At 56.6% G+C, this 14,884-nt stretch overlaps 1 protein-coding gene across 2 annotated transcripts in view; it reads right to left on the bottom strand.

The window, feature by feature from the left end:
• Window positions 1-661: 661 nt before the first annotated feature.
• LOC140263303 (cyclic AMP-dependent transcription factor ATF-7) overlaps window positions 662-14,884 on the bottom strand; it is a 52,289-nt gene continuing 38,066 nt past the window's right edge. The window contains exons 4-12 of one of the 2 annotated variants that reach the window (XM_072358143.1): window positions 13,247-13,365; window positions 10,942-11,076; window positions 9,926-10,083; window positions 7,881-7,980; window positions 6,733-6,846; window positions 5,849-5,995; window positions 4,786-4,983; window positions 3,358-3,466; window positions 662-1,389 (exon numbers count right to left, since the gene is read on the bottom strand). In XM_072358143.1, coding sequence (XP_072214244.1) covers window positions 1,178-1,389; window positions 3,358-3,466; window positions 4,786-4,983; window positions 5,849-5,995; window positions 6,733-6,846; window positions 7,881-7,980; window positions 9,926-10,083; window positions 10,942-11,076; window positions 13,247-13,365 — 1,292 coding nt within the window. In that variant the 3' untranslated portion in view covers window positions 662-1,177. Of the gene's footprint in view, window positions 1,390-3,357; window positions 3,467-4,785; window positions 4,984-5,848; window positions 5,996-6,732; window positions 6,847-7,880; window positions 7,981-9,925; window positions 10,084-10,941; window positions 11,077-11,938; window positions 12,034-13,246; window positions 13,366-14,884 lie in introns of those variants that run through there. The other variant, XM_072358144.1, reaches the window with a different exon arrangement.

The following is a 14,884-nucleotide window of genomic DNA, read 5'->3' as shown; positions in this document are numbered from 1 at the left end:
GATGGACAGACACCCACCCTGGGGGGGGGGGTCCCAACCTGGAGTGCCACAGAGCCCCCCCAGTTTATGGCTATGGGATGGGGATAGGATGGGATTGGGGGGGGGATGGCTGGGTTAATCCAACCCGCTCATGTGGGGCCTTCAATGCACAGCAAGGCTGGGGGGGCTGCTCAAGGCACATGGAGATGGGGAGGGGGGGGTGAGGCAGCAACAGCGCTGCCATAAGGACATGGGGTGGGATGGGAGGGTCCCAGGGGGGGACCTAAGGGAAAGCAAAGCAGCTCCCATTGCTCCCGATAAAGCAAAGCAGCTCCCATTGCTCTCCTCCATCAGTTCCTGCGTTCCCATCTCGTTTGGCAGCTTGGAGGAGCTGCTGAGCTGCTATCAGCACGGCTCGGCCCACATTGGGGGGGGGCGGGAAACAGGGATCAAATGGGGTTGGGGGGAAGGTTGGGGATATAGGGGGGAAGAACTGAGCCCGTCAATGGGAAAACAAGCCATGGAGCTCCTGCAGTGGGACCCCACATCATGGCTTTGGGTTCTGCTGCCCCGGAGGAGCAGCGCTGAGCATCCAACTCAGCTCCAAAGTGGCAAAGTGCGACCTGAGGGGGGGGCAGAGCTCAAGGAGGGGTGGGGGGACATAGAGCTGTGTATGTGTGTGTTTGGGGGGGGGTCCCATAGGATCCCTTTGCTTCCAAAATAGCAATTCCCAAGGCATGGGAAGCAGCTCTCAATGCTGGGTCGGTTCTTTGCTCCTGGATCAGAACACGATGGGGATGGAGAGGGGAAATGTCAGGGCAAACCAGCAGCACCCCCCCCTCTTTTCGTGCTCCCCCCCCACCTCCATAGAGGCACCGATGCTGGATTTAAGGCCACCAACGTGAGGTCGTCCCCATCCCAGCCACAGCTCCGTGCAGCCTTAGGAGTGAACCCTCACATCCTCCCCCCCCTCCCCACTTTATAGGGCTTTTCCTTTAGTGTTTAATGGGACCCGAAAGCAAAACCTCTGCTCTCCGAGTGCAGCCTTCGGGGTGACGCATCCAGGGCTGTTGGATCAGAAGTTTCACAGCTGCCCTTTTCTCCCTGGCTTGAAAAACAAAGAAAAGCAACCCCCAAAATCCACGTCGTCCCTCAGGAGGGGGACGAGGCTCCGCTCTCAGTTCCGGGGCCACGAGCATCATCTGCCGGCAGACTGAGACTGTGGGGCCATGATGACGTGTGGCTGCAGGGCCAGCTCTGTCCTTTGGTTCGCCATCTGAGTCAGCACCGACGTGGCCACGGCCTCGGCTGCCGAGCGGACGTTGAGCCCGTTGGGGGACGCGGTGACGGAGCTGTGTTGGATGACGGGCGCCGGGGAGCCGGTGGGCTCTGAGCTCTCCTTGGGGCTTTCTGAGCGGGGAGAGGGGGGAAAGAATGGAGAAAAAGGGGTTGGGGATCTGTAAGAATCCATCCAACCCAACTGCCCCATTGTCCTGTGACCCTTCAGGACCTTTCCAACACAACCATCCTATTCTTCTGTGATCTTTCAGGACCTTTCCAACCCAACCATCCTATGGCTCTGGGACCTTCTAGGACCCTTCCAACCCAACCACCCCATTGTCCTGTGACCTTTCAGGACCCTTCAAACACAACCATCCCACGGCTTTGGGACCTTCAAGGACTATCCAATACAACCACCCTATTCTTCATTCTTCTGTGACCTTTCAGGACCCTTCCAACCCAACCAACCTATGGCTCTGGGACCTTCAAGGACCATCCAATCCAACCACTGTCTCATTGTCCTGTGACCTTTCAGGACCTTTCCAACCCAACCATCCCATTGTCCTGTGATCTTTCAGGACCTTTCCAACACAACCATCCTATGGCTCTGATACCTTCAAGGACCATCTAATCCAACCACCCCATTGTCCTGTGACCTTTCAGGACCTTTCCAACCCAACCATCCCATGGCTCTGGGACCTTCAAGGACCATCCAATCCAACCACCCCATTCTTCTGTGACCTTTCAGGACCTTTCCAACCCAACCATCCTATGGCTCTGGGACCTTCAAGGACCCTTCTAACCCTACCATCTCATTCTTCTGTGACCTTTCAGGACCTTTCCAACCCAACCATCCCATGGCTCTGGGACCTTCAAGGACCATCCAACACAACCGTCCCATTGTCCTGTGACCTTTCAGGACCCTTCCAACCCAACCATCCTATGGCTCTGGGACATTCAAGGACCTTTCCAATCCAACCACCCCATTCTCCTGTGACCTTTCAGGACCCTTCCAACCCAACCATCCTATGGCTCTGATACCTTCAAGGACCATCCAATCCAACCACCCCACTGTCCCGTGACCTTTCAGGACCTTTCCAATCCAACCATCCCTTTCTTCTGTGATCTTTCAGGACCTTTCCAACCCTACCATCCCACAGCTTTGGGACCTTCAAGGACTATCCAATCCAACCACCCCATTCTTCTCTGACCTTTCAGGACCCTTCCAACCCAAACATCCCACAGCTCTGGGACCTTCAAGGACCTTTCCAACCCAACCATCCCATTCTTCTGTGACCTTTCAGGACCCTCCCAACCCAACCATCCTATGGCTCTGGGACCTTCAAGGACCATCCAACCCAACCGTCCCATTGTCCTGTGACCTTTCAGGACCTTTCCAACACAACCATCCTATTCTTCTCTGACCTTTCAGGACCCTTCCAACCCAACCATCCCATGGCTCTGATACCTTCAAGGACCATCTAATCCAACCACCCCACTGTCCCATGACCTTTCAGGACCTTTCCAATCCAACCACCCCATTGTCCTGTGACCTTTCAGGACCTTTCCAACACAACCATCCCATTCTTCTGTGACCTTTCAGGACCTTTCCAACCCAACCATCCTATGGCTCTGGGACCTTCAAGGACCTTTCCAACCCAACCATCCTACAGCTGCATGACATTTAAGGACCTTCCCAACCCAACCATCCCACGCTTCTTTGACCTTTAAGGACCTTCCCAACGCATCCATGCTGTCATTCCATGGTTCTGTGATTCCTCAATGCTCTCAGCCCAGAGCAGAACCCAGAACCCTCCCTTGTCTCCCCCACTGATACAACAAAGTGAGAGTGAGCACTGGGAATGAGGCTGACGAGAGTCTCAATGTAACACTGCAATGGGAACTGCAAAGTTGGGAAGGGAATAGGGGGGAGGAATCCAGCGTCCTCCAAAGGGCTCTGCATAAATGCAAAGCAATGAGGTAAGGAGGCAGCCAGGCAGATTGCTCAGCTGATGGGGAATGAAATAGGTGGTATAAAAAAAGAAGAGCAAGGAAAGGAAGAAAAGATCAAGACGTGGTGCAGAAGGCACCACTCACCGAGATAGCCCTGGGTCTTCTTCTGCAGCGCGGTGACGGGGCAATCCTTGTGAGCCAGCAGCAGCTGCTTCAGCTGAGCCACCTCATTCCTCAGCAGCGTCACTTCGTTCTGCCGTTGGAAAACAGGGATGTGTGGACATGTGGATAAATGGACATACTGCTCACCCTGCAAGCTCATTGCTTGGCATCGAGATGGAGGCGGCGTGAGGACACCAAAGCTTCTGGGTGGGGGGGTTTGGTGAGCAACTCACAATGGGAGTGCTGCCCCATAGAGCTGTGCTATCTCTGCCCAACCCTTCCTGAGCCACCTTTCAGGTCCACTTCCCTCCAACCTCTATGGAAAGCTTTGGACAAACAGTTGAAACCCCGTTGCAGAACTGCCCAAGGAAACAGTTTCTATAATTACTTTGGGAAGGAAATTAAATGCCGTGATTGGAAATAAAAGACTCCATTCCACGCATGGGCAACCGGTGGGAGAAAACCCAGAATGGACACCAGTTTGGTTTTTGCAGACCAATCCTTGGTCAACGCTGAGAGCATTAACAAAAGGGGTAACTGCAAGAGCAGAAAGGTTCTGTTCAGCAGACAGCTCTCACCTACACAGGGCAGACTTCCATCCCATAAATATCGCTGCTTTCAGCCCGTCCCCACCAGGAGATGCTCTGTGCACTTCCCCCCCAGGGAACTACTGGCCTTCCTGGCCACACTGCTGGCTCGTGGCTGATCACTGGTCAGCTGTTGGCCAACTGCTGGTCAACCATTGGCCAACCTGGGCACCACTGGCCTTCTTGGCCATGAGGGCACACCGTTGGCTTGCAGTCAACCATTGGTCAACTGTTGGTCAACGAGGGCACTGCTGGCCTTCTTGGCCACAAGGGCACACCACTGGATTGCAGTCAACCATTAGTCAACTGTTGGTCAACCATTGGCCAACCAGGGCACTACCGGCCTTCTTGGACATGAGGGCACACCATTGGCTTGCGGTCAACCATTGGTCAACTGTTGGTCAACCATTGGCCAACCAGGGCACTGCTGGCCTTCTTGGACACAAGGGCACACTGTTGTATTACAGTCAACCACTGGTCAACTGTTGGTCAACCATTGGCCAACCAGGGCACTGCCGACCTTCTTGGACATGAGGGCACACCATTGGCTTGCGGTCAACCATTGGTCAACTGTTGGTCAATCATTGGCATTCCTGGCCACCAGGGCCCACTGCTGGCTCATGACCCACCGGGACCCCCCAGTCCTTCTCTACAGAACTCCTTCCCAGCAGCTGAGCCCCTGACCTGCACTGATACGTGTGGTGGTCACTCCAGAGAGCTGCACCCAAACGTGTTTTCTCTGCGGCACGGGGACGGCGTTCCCTCCGCGGTGACCGTCCCAGAGCAGCCGGGCTGAGCTCAGCCTTAATGGTTACATACTCACGCTCAGCTGGATGTTCTGGGTTGTGAGCTCCTCTGCTTTCTTCTCCAATGAAGACACCCAAAGCTTGCGTTTCTGCCGGCAGCGCGAGGCAGCAGCTCTGTTCCGCTCCAGGAACCGCTGCCGACGCTCATCGGGGTCCTCATCGACTGTCCGCCTCCGCCGACCGCCGGTGCTGGGAGTGGGTTGGGCAGGGGAAACCTGGAGATGGAGAAGGGTTAGGGTTAGAGTTCTCTGGGCTCTCCCCTTTCCAAAGGGCACAATGGGAGTGTGGAAGGTGGGGAAGGAGGCGATAGGGATGGAAACCAAGGACTTTTTCCACTGCGGATCAACGGGCTCGCACAGCCCTGCCTCCATTTCGCTCCACCTCGCTCCATTTCAGCGATGCAAACAGAGCCTGGAGGAAACATTTCCCACCAGGTCTGGTGGAGGAGATGCAGGATTGTGTGGGGCAGGAGGAAAAAGGGGGATCTGGTTTGCAGAGCAGGTTGGGGAGGAACGGAACCACGCGCCGTTCCATCCATAAGCACGGGCAGAAAACAAGCGGCGTTATTTGAGTGGGCAATTTGCTTTCAAGATGAATTTGCTTTCCATTTTCCAGACAGGCTCCTGGAGGCAACAGGGAAGATTTTGTAGCTCCACATCCCAGCCTCGTTTCAGAACAAAGGAAATGATGGGGAGGTTGTGGGGTCCCACCCCGGTGGGCTCCAGCACTGCGGCTGCTGGGCTGTCAGGCAGCATATGGATATGGAGACTATTGGAAGGCGGTGTAAGTGACAGAGCAGGTGGCGGTGCTGATGGAGGGCTGGCATTTGGTGAGCTGGCAGGAGCTGTCGGAGCTGATTGTTTGCAAGGGGAACGTTTAACCCTCGTAATTGAACGGGGAGAAGGGAGTCAAATCTTCTTTCAGAACTCCAGCCCCTGTCAAGCAGATTAACGCTTCGGTGCAGTTTTGCAGTGCTGGAAAAACAAAGTTTTGAACCCGTTTTGCAAACCAGGAAGCTGTGAGGTTTGCTCCCCCTTGCCCTGAGGTTCAGTAACAGCCAGCATTGGAGCAGCTGCACACCTGAGGCTGAGCTGGCGATGGAGCGTCGGGGTGCTGGATGAGGATCTGGCTCTGCTCCGGCCGCGCGGTCACCATCGTGCTGGCTGAGCCCACCACCAGGCTGCTGCCATTCAGTGAGGAAGACGCCGTCAAGCTGGCCTTCAGCCTCTGCCAAAGAGAACAAGGGACATCAGTCAGCCCTTCCCCAGCCTGCAGAGGCTTCGTGCAGCTCCTCTCCCACCCAGGGATCCAGCTGACTGAGAAGCGATAGGGGCTGATCCAAAGCCAAGTGAAGCCACCAACACCACTTGGCTCACCCCAAAGTGATGGACCCACTGCCCAGCGGGACCACGTAGGGATGGGAAAGGGCTGCTGGATGGAGACCCATCTCCCCCTCATGGCAGTGGGGCAGGATGGCTCCTATCTCACCCCATATGCAGCCCTGCAGACACCTGGCAGGGTGGGATGGGAGCAGTGGCAGCATGGAACGGCAGGAGGCAGAGCTGTAACCCCCCCATTCTGACCGAAAACCAATGGGGTTTTACTGCCCATCATTCTACAACTGAAGACAAACCTTTAGCTGAAGGCTCTGCACAAAAGCCATTACCCAGACCCTCAGATTGCAGCACAGCATCCCTGCTCTTGGCTCTGCCTTCCCCGAGCTCACCTCCAGCCCATCTGTTCGCTTGGAACTACCAGCAGCAGCTCCGCACAAACAGCCGTGACACTCCGGGCTGAGCTTTGTCCCACCAGCTGCAGCCCCACCAACACCTGATCCCAGCGCAGACAAACCTGACCGAGATCACAGCTGCTCGTTGCCAAAGTCAAAGGGATTGGGGGGGATAAAAAGCCTTCCTGGAGGGGACGGTGCAGACGTAGCACTGCGGGTGCAGATGAACACTCACCATTTTGGCTTCTGAATGAACGGGGAGACCTGATGGGGAAACGGAGCCGCTGCTGCTGATGGGAGGCCCGGGGATGCCAGGAATGTTGGGCACGATGGACACGGGTCGTGCCAGCTGATGGGGAGGAACCGAAGCAGCGTTAGGAGCCGCGGTGCCAACGAGCTGCGCAATAATTCCCCGACCGAGCGCATTTATCAGCCCCGACACATGGCGGTGTTTAACTGCTGCCATCCATCAGTGCTGCTGTCAGCCCAGGGCAGCAGCCTCCCCTTTGGTGGCCACGCTTGCTGGTGAAGGATGGCCCGGCTGCAGCAGCCCCACGCCTCCCTCCTCTCTCCATCCCTGGGAGGGAACGGAGCGCTCCCATTAATGGGGTGCATGGCAGCGTCTCGTCCTGCTAAGCAAGGAGATCTGTGCCCTCAGCAGGGGGAGAACTGAACCTGCACTTGCGTTTGCACGCCGCTCAGGTCCGCTGTTGCAAAGCACTCCAGCCCCAACGTTGTGCCTGCAGGCAGCAGCACAGTGCAGGGATCTGCGTGCCCACGAGCTGCTTGGAGCTGCCTGTCCTGACTCAGATTTGGGTTTGCTCCAAAGCCAGAACACGCAGCAGGATCCATGCATGGGGATGGGGGGGTTGCTGAGGCTCTTGAGGGGGCTCGGAGCTGCTCCTGAGCTCTGCACTGCGGGCAGTTCCAAAGCAAACAGCCCGACATGCGAGGAGAACATTTGCACGGCGCTCCGGCGAGGCTTTGCTGGCCTGCAAAGAGCAACACGTTCTTTGCAAGCTCGGCTGGTTCCGCCTGCAGCACAAATGGGGGCGGTTTAGCAGCAGCTCCTGCAGCTCCCAGCCCCGACCCGCGGCGTGAGCCATCTGTCTGGGCACGGCTTTGTTTCTCCTCCAGACTGATTGCCCTCTAGTGTGATCTCCCCGGCATTGCTGCCTTGCCAGAGCTGCCCACCCCCCCCCAACCCCAAGCCCACCCTCTCCTCCTGCTCAAGCCTTGTTGGTGCAGGGGGGGGGGAGATGTGTTTTAATTTCTACTGAATGGAAATGCTTTGGCAAAGGGACAAGTGCCGTCCCTACAACCCTACAACCCTCCTTTTCTCCCTCCCCTCCACCTTGCAGAGCTGTGCTGAGTTTCCCTTACCGATATCACAGACGGCATCTGCATGGGGGGGCCGGGCAGGACAGGCATGGTCTGCCCATTTGGCAGCTGCACGACGAGCGGGAGGGAACCCGTGGGTGACCTGCAAAGACAGTCCCAAAGCTTAGGGGTTATTTGGGGCCAACGTTGTCCCGGCAGCACAAACTGCAGGTTCTCCCCTTTCCAAAGGGCACAATGGGGGTGTGGAAGGTGGGGAACGGAGCCTCATTGCTCCAAAATGAAAACAACCGAGGGCTTTTTCCATTGCGGATCAACGGGCTCGCGCAGCCCTGCCTCCATTTTGCTCCATCTCGCTCCATTTCAGAGCGCTGCATTCAGGCTCTGACCGACCTGCATAGGGAAATGGGGGGGAAAAATGGAGCAATGGATGGGAAGAGGAAGGAAAACATCACTGGAGCAAGTCGTGCTCGGTGCAGCTGGGAGCAGGATGGTGCACAGAGCAGCAGAGCTGCAGGGAGGGGAGGAAAAACGCTGCCCCCTCCTCCAAACCCAGCTCAGCCCAAGGGATGGGGGATGGATGGAGCCAGCACGGAGAGACGGCGGGGTGGGGGGGGGGGGGAGTGGGGTCAGAGCCGGGGGGGCTCCGCGTGCCCATAACTCAGGCTGGAATTTTTAAGGCTGCCCTGGGAACGCCAACGCTCGGCTCTCATTCATTTCTATTGGGCATCCCAAATCCTCCAGGCTGCTTTGAAAATCCCAGGCTAACAAGGCGAGCTGTTGGGAGGTCACAGCCCTCCCCTCCATCTCTGTCACACTCACAAACCCCCCCCGCAGCCGCTGCGGCCCCACTATGGCTGCAGCCAAACCCCTCCCATGGAGCTCTGGGGAGGGATCCGTCCCTGAGATCTGCAGACACAAAACTCCATTGAAGCCCAGATTGCTCCAGTTTGGTTTGCTCATGTCTCCAAGCGAGGGGGGGGGGGGGGCTCTGTGCCAAACAGCCCGGGTTACAGGCAGGATAGAGGCAGGATAGAGGCAGAATAGAGGCAGGGCACAGGCAGAACACAGGCAGAACACAGGCAGAACACAGGCAGAACACAGGCAGAACACAGGCAGAACAGGGGCAGAACAGGGGCAGAACAGGGGCAGAACAGGGGCAGAACAGGGGCAGAACAGGGGCAGAACAGGGGCAGAACAGGGGCAGAACAGGGGCAGAACAGGGGCAGAACAGGGGCAGAACAGGGGCAGAACAGAGGCAGAACAGAGGCAGAACAGAGGCAGAACAGAGGCAGAACAGAGGCAGAATAGAGGCAGAATAGAGGCAGAATAGAGGCAGAACACAGGCAGAACACAGGCAGAATAGAGGCAGAACAGAGGCAGAATAGAGGCAGAATAGAGGCAGAACACAGGCAGAACACAGGCAGAACACAGGCAGAATAGAGGCAGAACACAGGCAGAATAGAGGCAGAATAGAGGCAGAACACAGGCAGAACACGGGCAGCTTGGGGGTCCTCAGTCACCAATGGAGCATCGGTGTACGTGAGGGCTGTGCTGATGGAAAGCAGAGAAGGACATGGGGGTTCCAGTGGCAACAAGGGTGACCCCAAGCCAAAAGTGTGCCCTGCTTCACCTATGGGTGACCACAGTGTGCCCTGGTGGCCAAGAAGGCCAATGGTTCCCTGGGCTCACTGCACTGAGCATGGCCAGGAGGTGCTCCCCATACAGAGCACTGAGCCCAGTGCTGGGCTCCCCAGTTCAGAGCAGGCTGGGAACTGCTGTTAGAGCCCCCTTGGAGCATGTAGAGCTGTGGGGACGTGGAGCAGCTCCTGGAAGAAGCTTCTTTGATTCTGTGTTTGAATCTCTCCCTGCAGTGAGATCCGCCTCGTCTCATTACACTACAACAATTAGCGCTGCCTCCTGCACGCTTCTTCCACCCCACTCTGCTTTTGCAGTGCTGCAATGAGACCCTTATGCCCAAGCAGCAGTAATGGCAGCAAATCAGATCTGCCAATCAATCTTTAGGCTCCTAATTACAGCTCAGAACAGGAGGGTGACCCCATTGCAAGGACTCCATGCCACGCACTCACCCGAGCTGCCTGTTGGATGGTGGGGCCTGGGTGATGACGGAGGTTGGGGAAGGCAGCGTGGGGTGCAGGGGGTCGTAGCCCAGGTGCAGAGGCAGCGATCCAGGGCGCACGATGGTTGGTGTTGGTGTGGAAATGATGACAGGTTTGGGGCTGATCTCCTAAAGGTGGTCAAGAGATAAAAGGAGACACGAGGTTACGAAGCGGAGCTGTAAGATCCTTTCCAACTCAGCCACCCGATGGCTCTGTGATCTATAAGGACTTTTCCAACCCAAACACTCCACGATCCCACAAATTACCTTCACCGAAACCTGGCTGCCTGTTACAGTCTGAAGGATCAATGTGGTTAAAGGGCAATACAGGAGTAGAATAGCAACGAGACCAGGGGGAATGGGTTGGTGTCATAGAGGAAAGGTGCTCACCCACCTCTGAACATCTCAGCTCACAGACAGAACCTCCAACCAGAGACCCTCAGCATCAATCAGCCCTTAGATGAGGGGCTGCATTGCCTTCAGCTGTGCCCCTATGGGCTCACCAGGCCCCCTTTCCCAGGTGCTCAATCAGTGGGTCAGGCCAGGACTCAGCACAGTTCCCCTTCTGCTTCCCCTCTGATGGCTCTGAAGCCATTCAATGAAAGTTAAGGCACAGAACCTGAGAGGGTCCACAGAACCACAGAGGGGCAAGACTTAACTAAAGGACTGTGTGTCACTGCAGGGAATGGGGCACACAGAGATTCTGGCTCTGGGAATTCATCCCCTCTATGATTCACTGCTCCTGCCCCACATGATGCCTCCGCATGGGGAACTGCTCTGTGCTCACAGCTCCCCCCCCTGCAGCCTCCCACCCTGGGGGCAAAGCTGCATTGAAGAGCATCACTGGGATGGGGACAGGCAATAGGAGATTTAAGTGTGTTCGAAGAGTTGAGGGGAGAAAAGGGTTTTTCTCTCTTTCCCAAACAAGACGAGCCCCATTGGTTCCCAAATGGGGGGATGCTCAGCTCAGCTCGGTGTTAGATGTACCTTCTCCTTGCTCTGAGGTGACCGTGGGTTGGAGGCCGGGCTGTCGGGGGGGGATGAATCCACCTCCACCGGCTCCTCCTCCTTGATTTTGATCTCTGGGGTGGAGGGCAGCGACATGTCCAGGGCCGCGGTGCTCTGCAAGGAAACCAGCGGATGGATTGAGAGGACAATGAGCTCACATCGCCTGCAAACACAGTCGCTCGTTCCCAAAGGAAGAGCTGCGGCTCTGAGCTGCCATATTACTGTTATTTATTGGTCCTGAAGCAGCAGCTGGGAGCCCCAAGCGGGTCCCTGTGCCCATAGAGCCCCAATGGCAGCACGTGCTGAGAACACGGAGCTGATTCTTTGCATCCCCCTCTTTTCAGAAAGGGGGTCTGCAGGTAAAACAAAGCCCTGAGCCACAGAGGGCACCTTCATCGGCAGAATGAGCTGCAAAGCGTCGTATAAATCAACCCTGAATCCTTTGACTGCCCGGTTATCGGAAGCAAAACAAAGAGCCACGCGAGTTATTAAACATCCACGGGCTCCCCCAGCCAAATGAAACCAGAGCGTGTGCCTGCAGACGGCAACGCTGCCAGCCTGGCTTCCTGCAGTGCTGTGTGCCTGTTGGTGGGGATGGGAAGAGGGTGACAATGTGGGGGGATACGAGCCGGCTGCTTCAATGGGGCTGGGAGGGGATGGAGAGGGACGGGGCTGCTTCAATGGGGCTGGGAGGGGATGGAGAGGGATGGGGCTGCTTCAATGGGGCTGGGAGGGGATGGAGAGGGATGGGGCTGCGGGGCGGATTTGGATGGAGAAGTCCCTGCAGTGAGCATTGGAGCGGGGGCAGAAAGAGCTGCTCGCCATCCCCCATCCCTGCTCTGCATCCCAGCCCAGCCCCTAACCCACTCCTCCTCCTCTGCTGCATCTCAAGTCTTCTCCAGGGAGGGAAAATTGAGGCAAAAAGGTAAATCTGTGCCTCTGGGGCTGATTTACGCCGGAGCTTGTGGCCACGTACCTGCCGTGCTAAGCAGAGATGGGAAGCACAAAGGAGAAGGGATTAACATGCAAGGAAATTTCCAAGCACTTAAAGCGCCTCCGGGGAAGCTCCCGCTGCTCCCATGGTTTTAATTAAGGCTCCGCTGTCGGACCACCCTTGGAACCAAAGGACAAAACCCAACAGCAGCCTCGGGGCTGCAGGCAGCCAACGCTCCGAGCATCACAGCGATGCAGCAGCTCCAGGGGGGGGCACACAGAGCCAGCGGGGTTGGGGGCTGCGGGGTGTGCAGGGCTGTTAGGGTTAATGCGTCCCTTGCAGCCAAACCACCCCCTGAGCTGGAGGGGATAAAGCAAAAATAAACCCCCCCAAATCTTAAAAGGCAAAATATCCGAGAGCTGAATGAAGGCTGCAGAGCGACGGCAGCCGGGTGGTCTCCCTATAAAGAGAGAGGCGAGACTGCGGGCTGCTCAGCCATGCGGACCCGAAACCGCAAGCAAAGGAGCTCAGCCTCCAGCCCGTGCTGCAGAGAACAAAAGGTGGAGAAGAAGGGGAGAAAGACCCGCATGGCCCCGCAGCGCCGAGCAGGGAGATGGATTAATGCTGCCAGCAGCAGAGAGAAGCACTTTGCAGCTCTCGTTCCCAATTCCTCCGTCCCCCATCACGGTGAAGATTTACACCTCTCTGCTCCCACGCTTTATTTCCGAGCAGCGCCGCTGACTGCAGGCGGACGGACGTCCATCCATCAAGCCCGTAAATGTGTGTGGCAGCCTAAGAGCTCCGCATGCAGCTGTGCTCCTCCGAGAAGGGAAAGGAAAGGGGGGGGGAAACGTCCTTAATGAGCCGCAGGCTGATGAGATCCCGCTGTCCTTCAGCCCCGGGGTGGGGGGGGCAGCCCGGATCGATGCTGCTGGGGAGCTCTTTGTTAGAGCAGCCCCCTCCTGCACGCAGCCCCGCTATGTGATGCCATGTGGATGGTGCTGGGTGAGCCCCTGTTCTGCTCCCTGCGTTGGGGGGTGGGTGCAGAACGTGGGGTCTTTGGGGCACATCATTGGGGGTCTGATACCCAGAGAGGTTCAGAAAGGATTCTGCTCAGATCTCGGAGCGCTCAGGGTTGGTCATTTCCACAGTGTTTGGGGCACTGCCTCTTTGCTCTTTGTAACACAGGGATAATAAACCCTTCCAACCTGTTCACACAACTGCCAGCCGGACTCACCCCACAGGACAACCCCTCTATGTGCACAGCAGGGCATCCCACCCACACCCAATGGGAGCCCCCCAGCGCAGCCCCCCAAACCCGGGCTCCCAGCGCTGCCTTCCTCCTCTTGCCTTTTTCTCCTCATCCTCGGTGGCTTTCTTGAACTCGTGCTCGAAGGAGCTGGCCAGCTCATTGAACAGCCCCACCTCCTCACAGTTCTTCAGGAACCGAGTCGGTGTCGGGGTCTGATCTGGATGGGGGGGGGGTTAGGGTTAGGGTTAGGGTCAATTCACACTGTGCCCCCCCCAGGACCCCTCCTGCACCCTCTGCTCGCCATGAAACCTGATGATGTTTTCCTGTCCCAACCTGTGGCTTTGCCCGCCCTTAGGGGCAACACCGGGGGGGAGGAATGAGGTTGGTGACCCTGGAAGGAGCAGAGCCCAAAAGCACAGAGGGATGAGGGGAGGAGGAATAACCCACCAGCAGCGATCCACCTGCGTGCGACCCTCCTGCTAAAGGGGGTCCTTGGGACGCTTCCCTTTGAGCCGTGGTATATTTCACCCCCCCCAGCCCCATTAAGGTTGGTTCATTAAGCACGCTTTGCTCGCCCACAGCTCTCCCCATTAAGCCCACCATCTCCTCTAGCTGCAGCTCTCAGTTGGATGCCGGTTCTGCAGCGCTTTCAGGGCTCTGTTTGGACCATTCCCGGCTCAGCATCCCTGTCTTAATGCCACAAAGCACCAGGATTGCTCCCAACCCACCTCTCCCATCCCCACCTCCACTCACTGCCATCCACAGCAGCACCCAGAAGAGCCCAATTCCCATTTCAAACAGTCCCTGTTTGAGCACAGCTCTGTTCCTTACGACCCTCCCCATCCTCACCGCAGTGTTTCGGTGTGGCTGAATCCTGCTGCTCGTTAGCACAAAGCCAACGAGGTTATGAGGAAGGAAACCCTGCGACAAAGCAGTGCCCGAAGTGTTTCATGCCACGAGTGTGTGCACCTTTGGGTGCTGCAGAGATAAGGGTCTGGGAATGGAGATGCTCTATCTGTGCCCCCATCCCCTCCTGGCCAACACAGATGGGGGTTCACTAAGGAAAAGACACCCCCCCCCCCCCCCCTTACCATGTATTTAATTTAGCAAAGGGCTCACAGAAGGAAAACTGACCTTCAGGAAACTGAGGCTGCCTGCAGCCCCCACCCCACCACCTTCCCCATTGGTTCCTATGAAGCAGATCCCATCTGGAACCAATTCTTCCCCATTTTGTGTCCCTTGGGATCCTCTTTCTGCTCTCTTAGGACCCTACCCATAGCTGCCAACCCCAACCCCAACCCCAACCCTACACACCTTACACCTAAAGCCTGACACTAACGCTGACCCTGACACGAAGGGTTGCAGCAATCCCAGCTGCTGTGTCCCTGACAGCCCCAAAGTGGGGCTGCAGATGGATCTGCAGAGAGCACCTTTCTTCCCAAGGGCTACAGAAAGCATCTTCAGCCCTATACATATATACATATATATATATATATATACATATACAGAAAGCTCTCAGCCCTATATATATATACATATACAGAAAGCTCTCAGCCCTACACAAACCCCATAGGAAACCCAAAAGAGGATCCCAAAGAGGCAGGAGAGCATTGATAACTGGCGACGTTCTGCTGCCATACAATATGTGCTTTCTTCCCCCCATCCCATACAGGCTGTGTTGACCCCCACCCATCCATCCATCCCTCTATACAACAAGGGGATGAAAACAACCCCCC

This window comes from Excalfactoria chinensis, chromosome 28 (genome assembly GCF_039878825.1).
Source record: "Excalfactoria chinensis isolate bCotChi1 chromosome 28, bCotChi1.hap2, whole genome shotgun sequence".
NCBI lineage: Eukaryota > Metazoa > Chordata > Aves > Galliformes > Phasianidae > Excalfactoria > Excalfactoria chinensis.
Note: the sequence above shows the minus strand (reverse complement) of the source record. Positions and strands in the feature narration are given on the sequence as shown.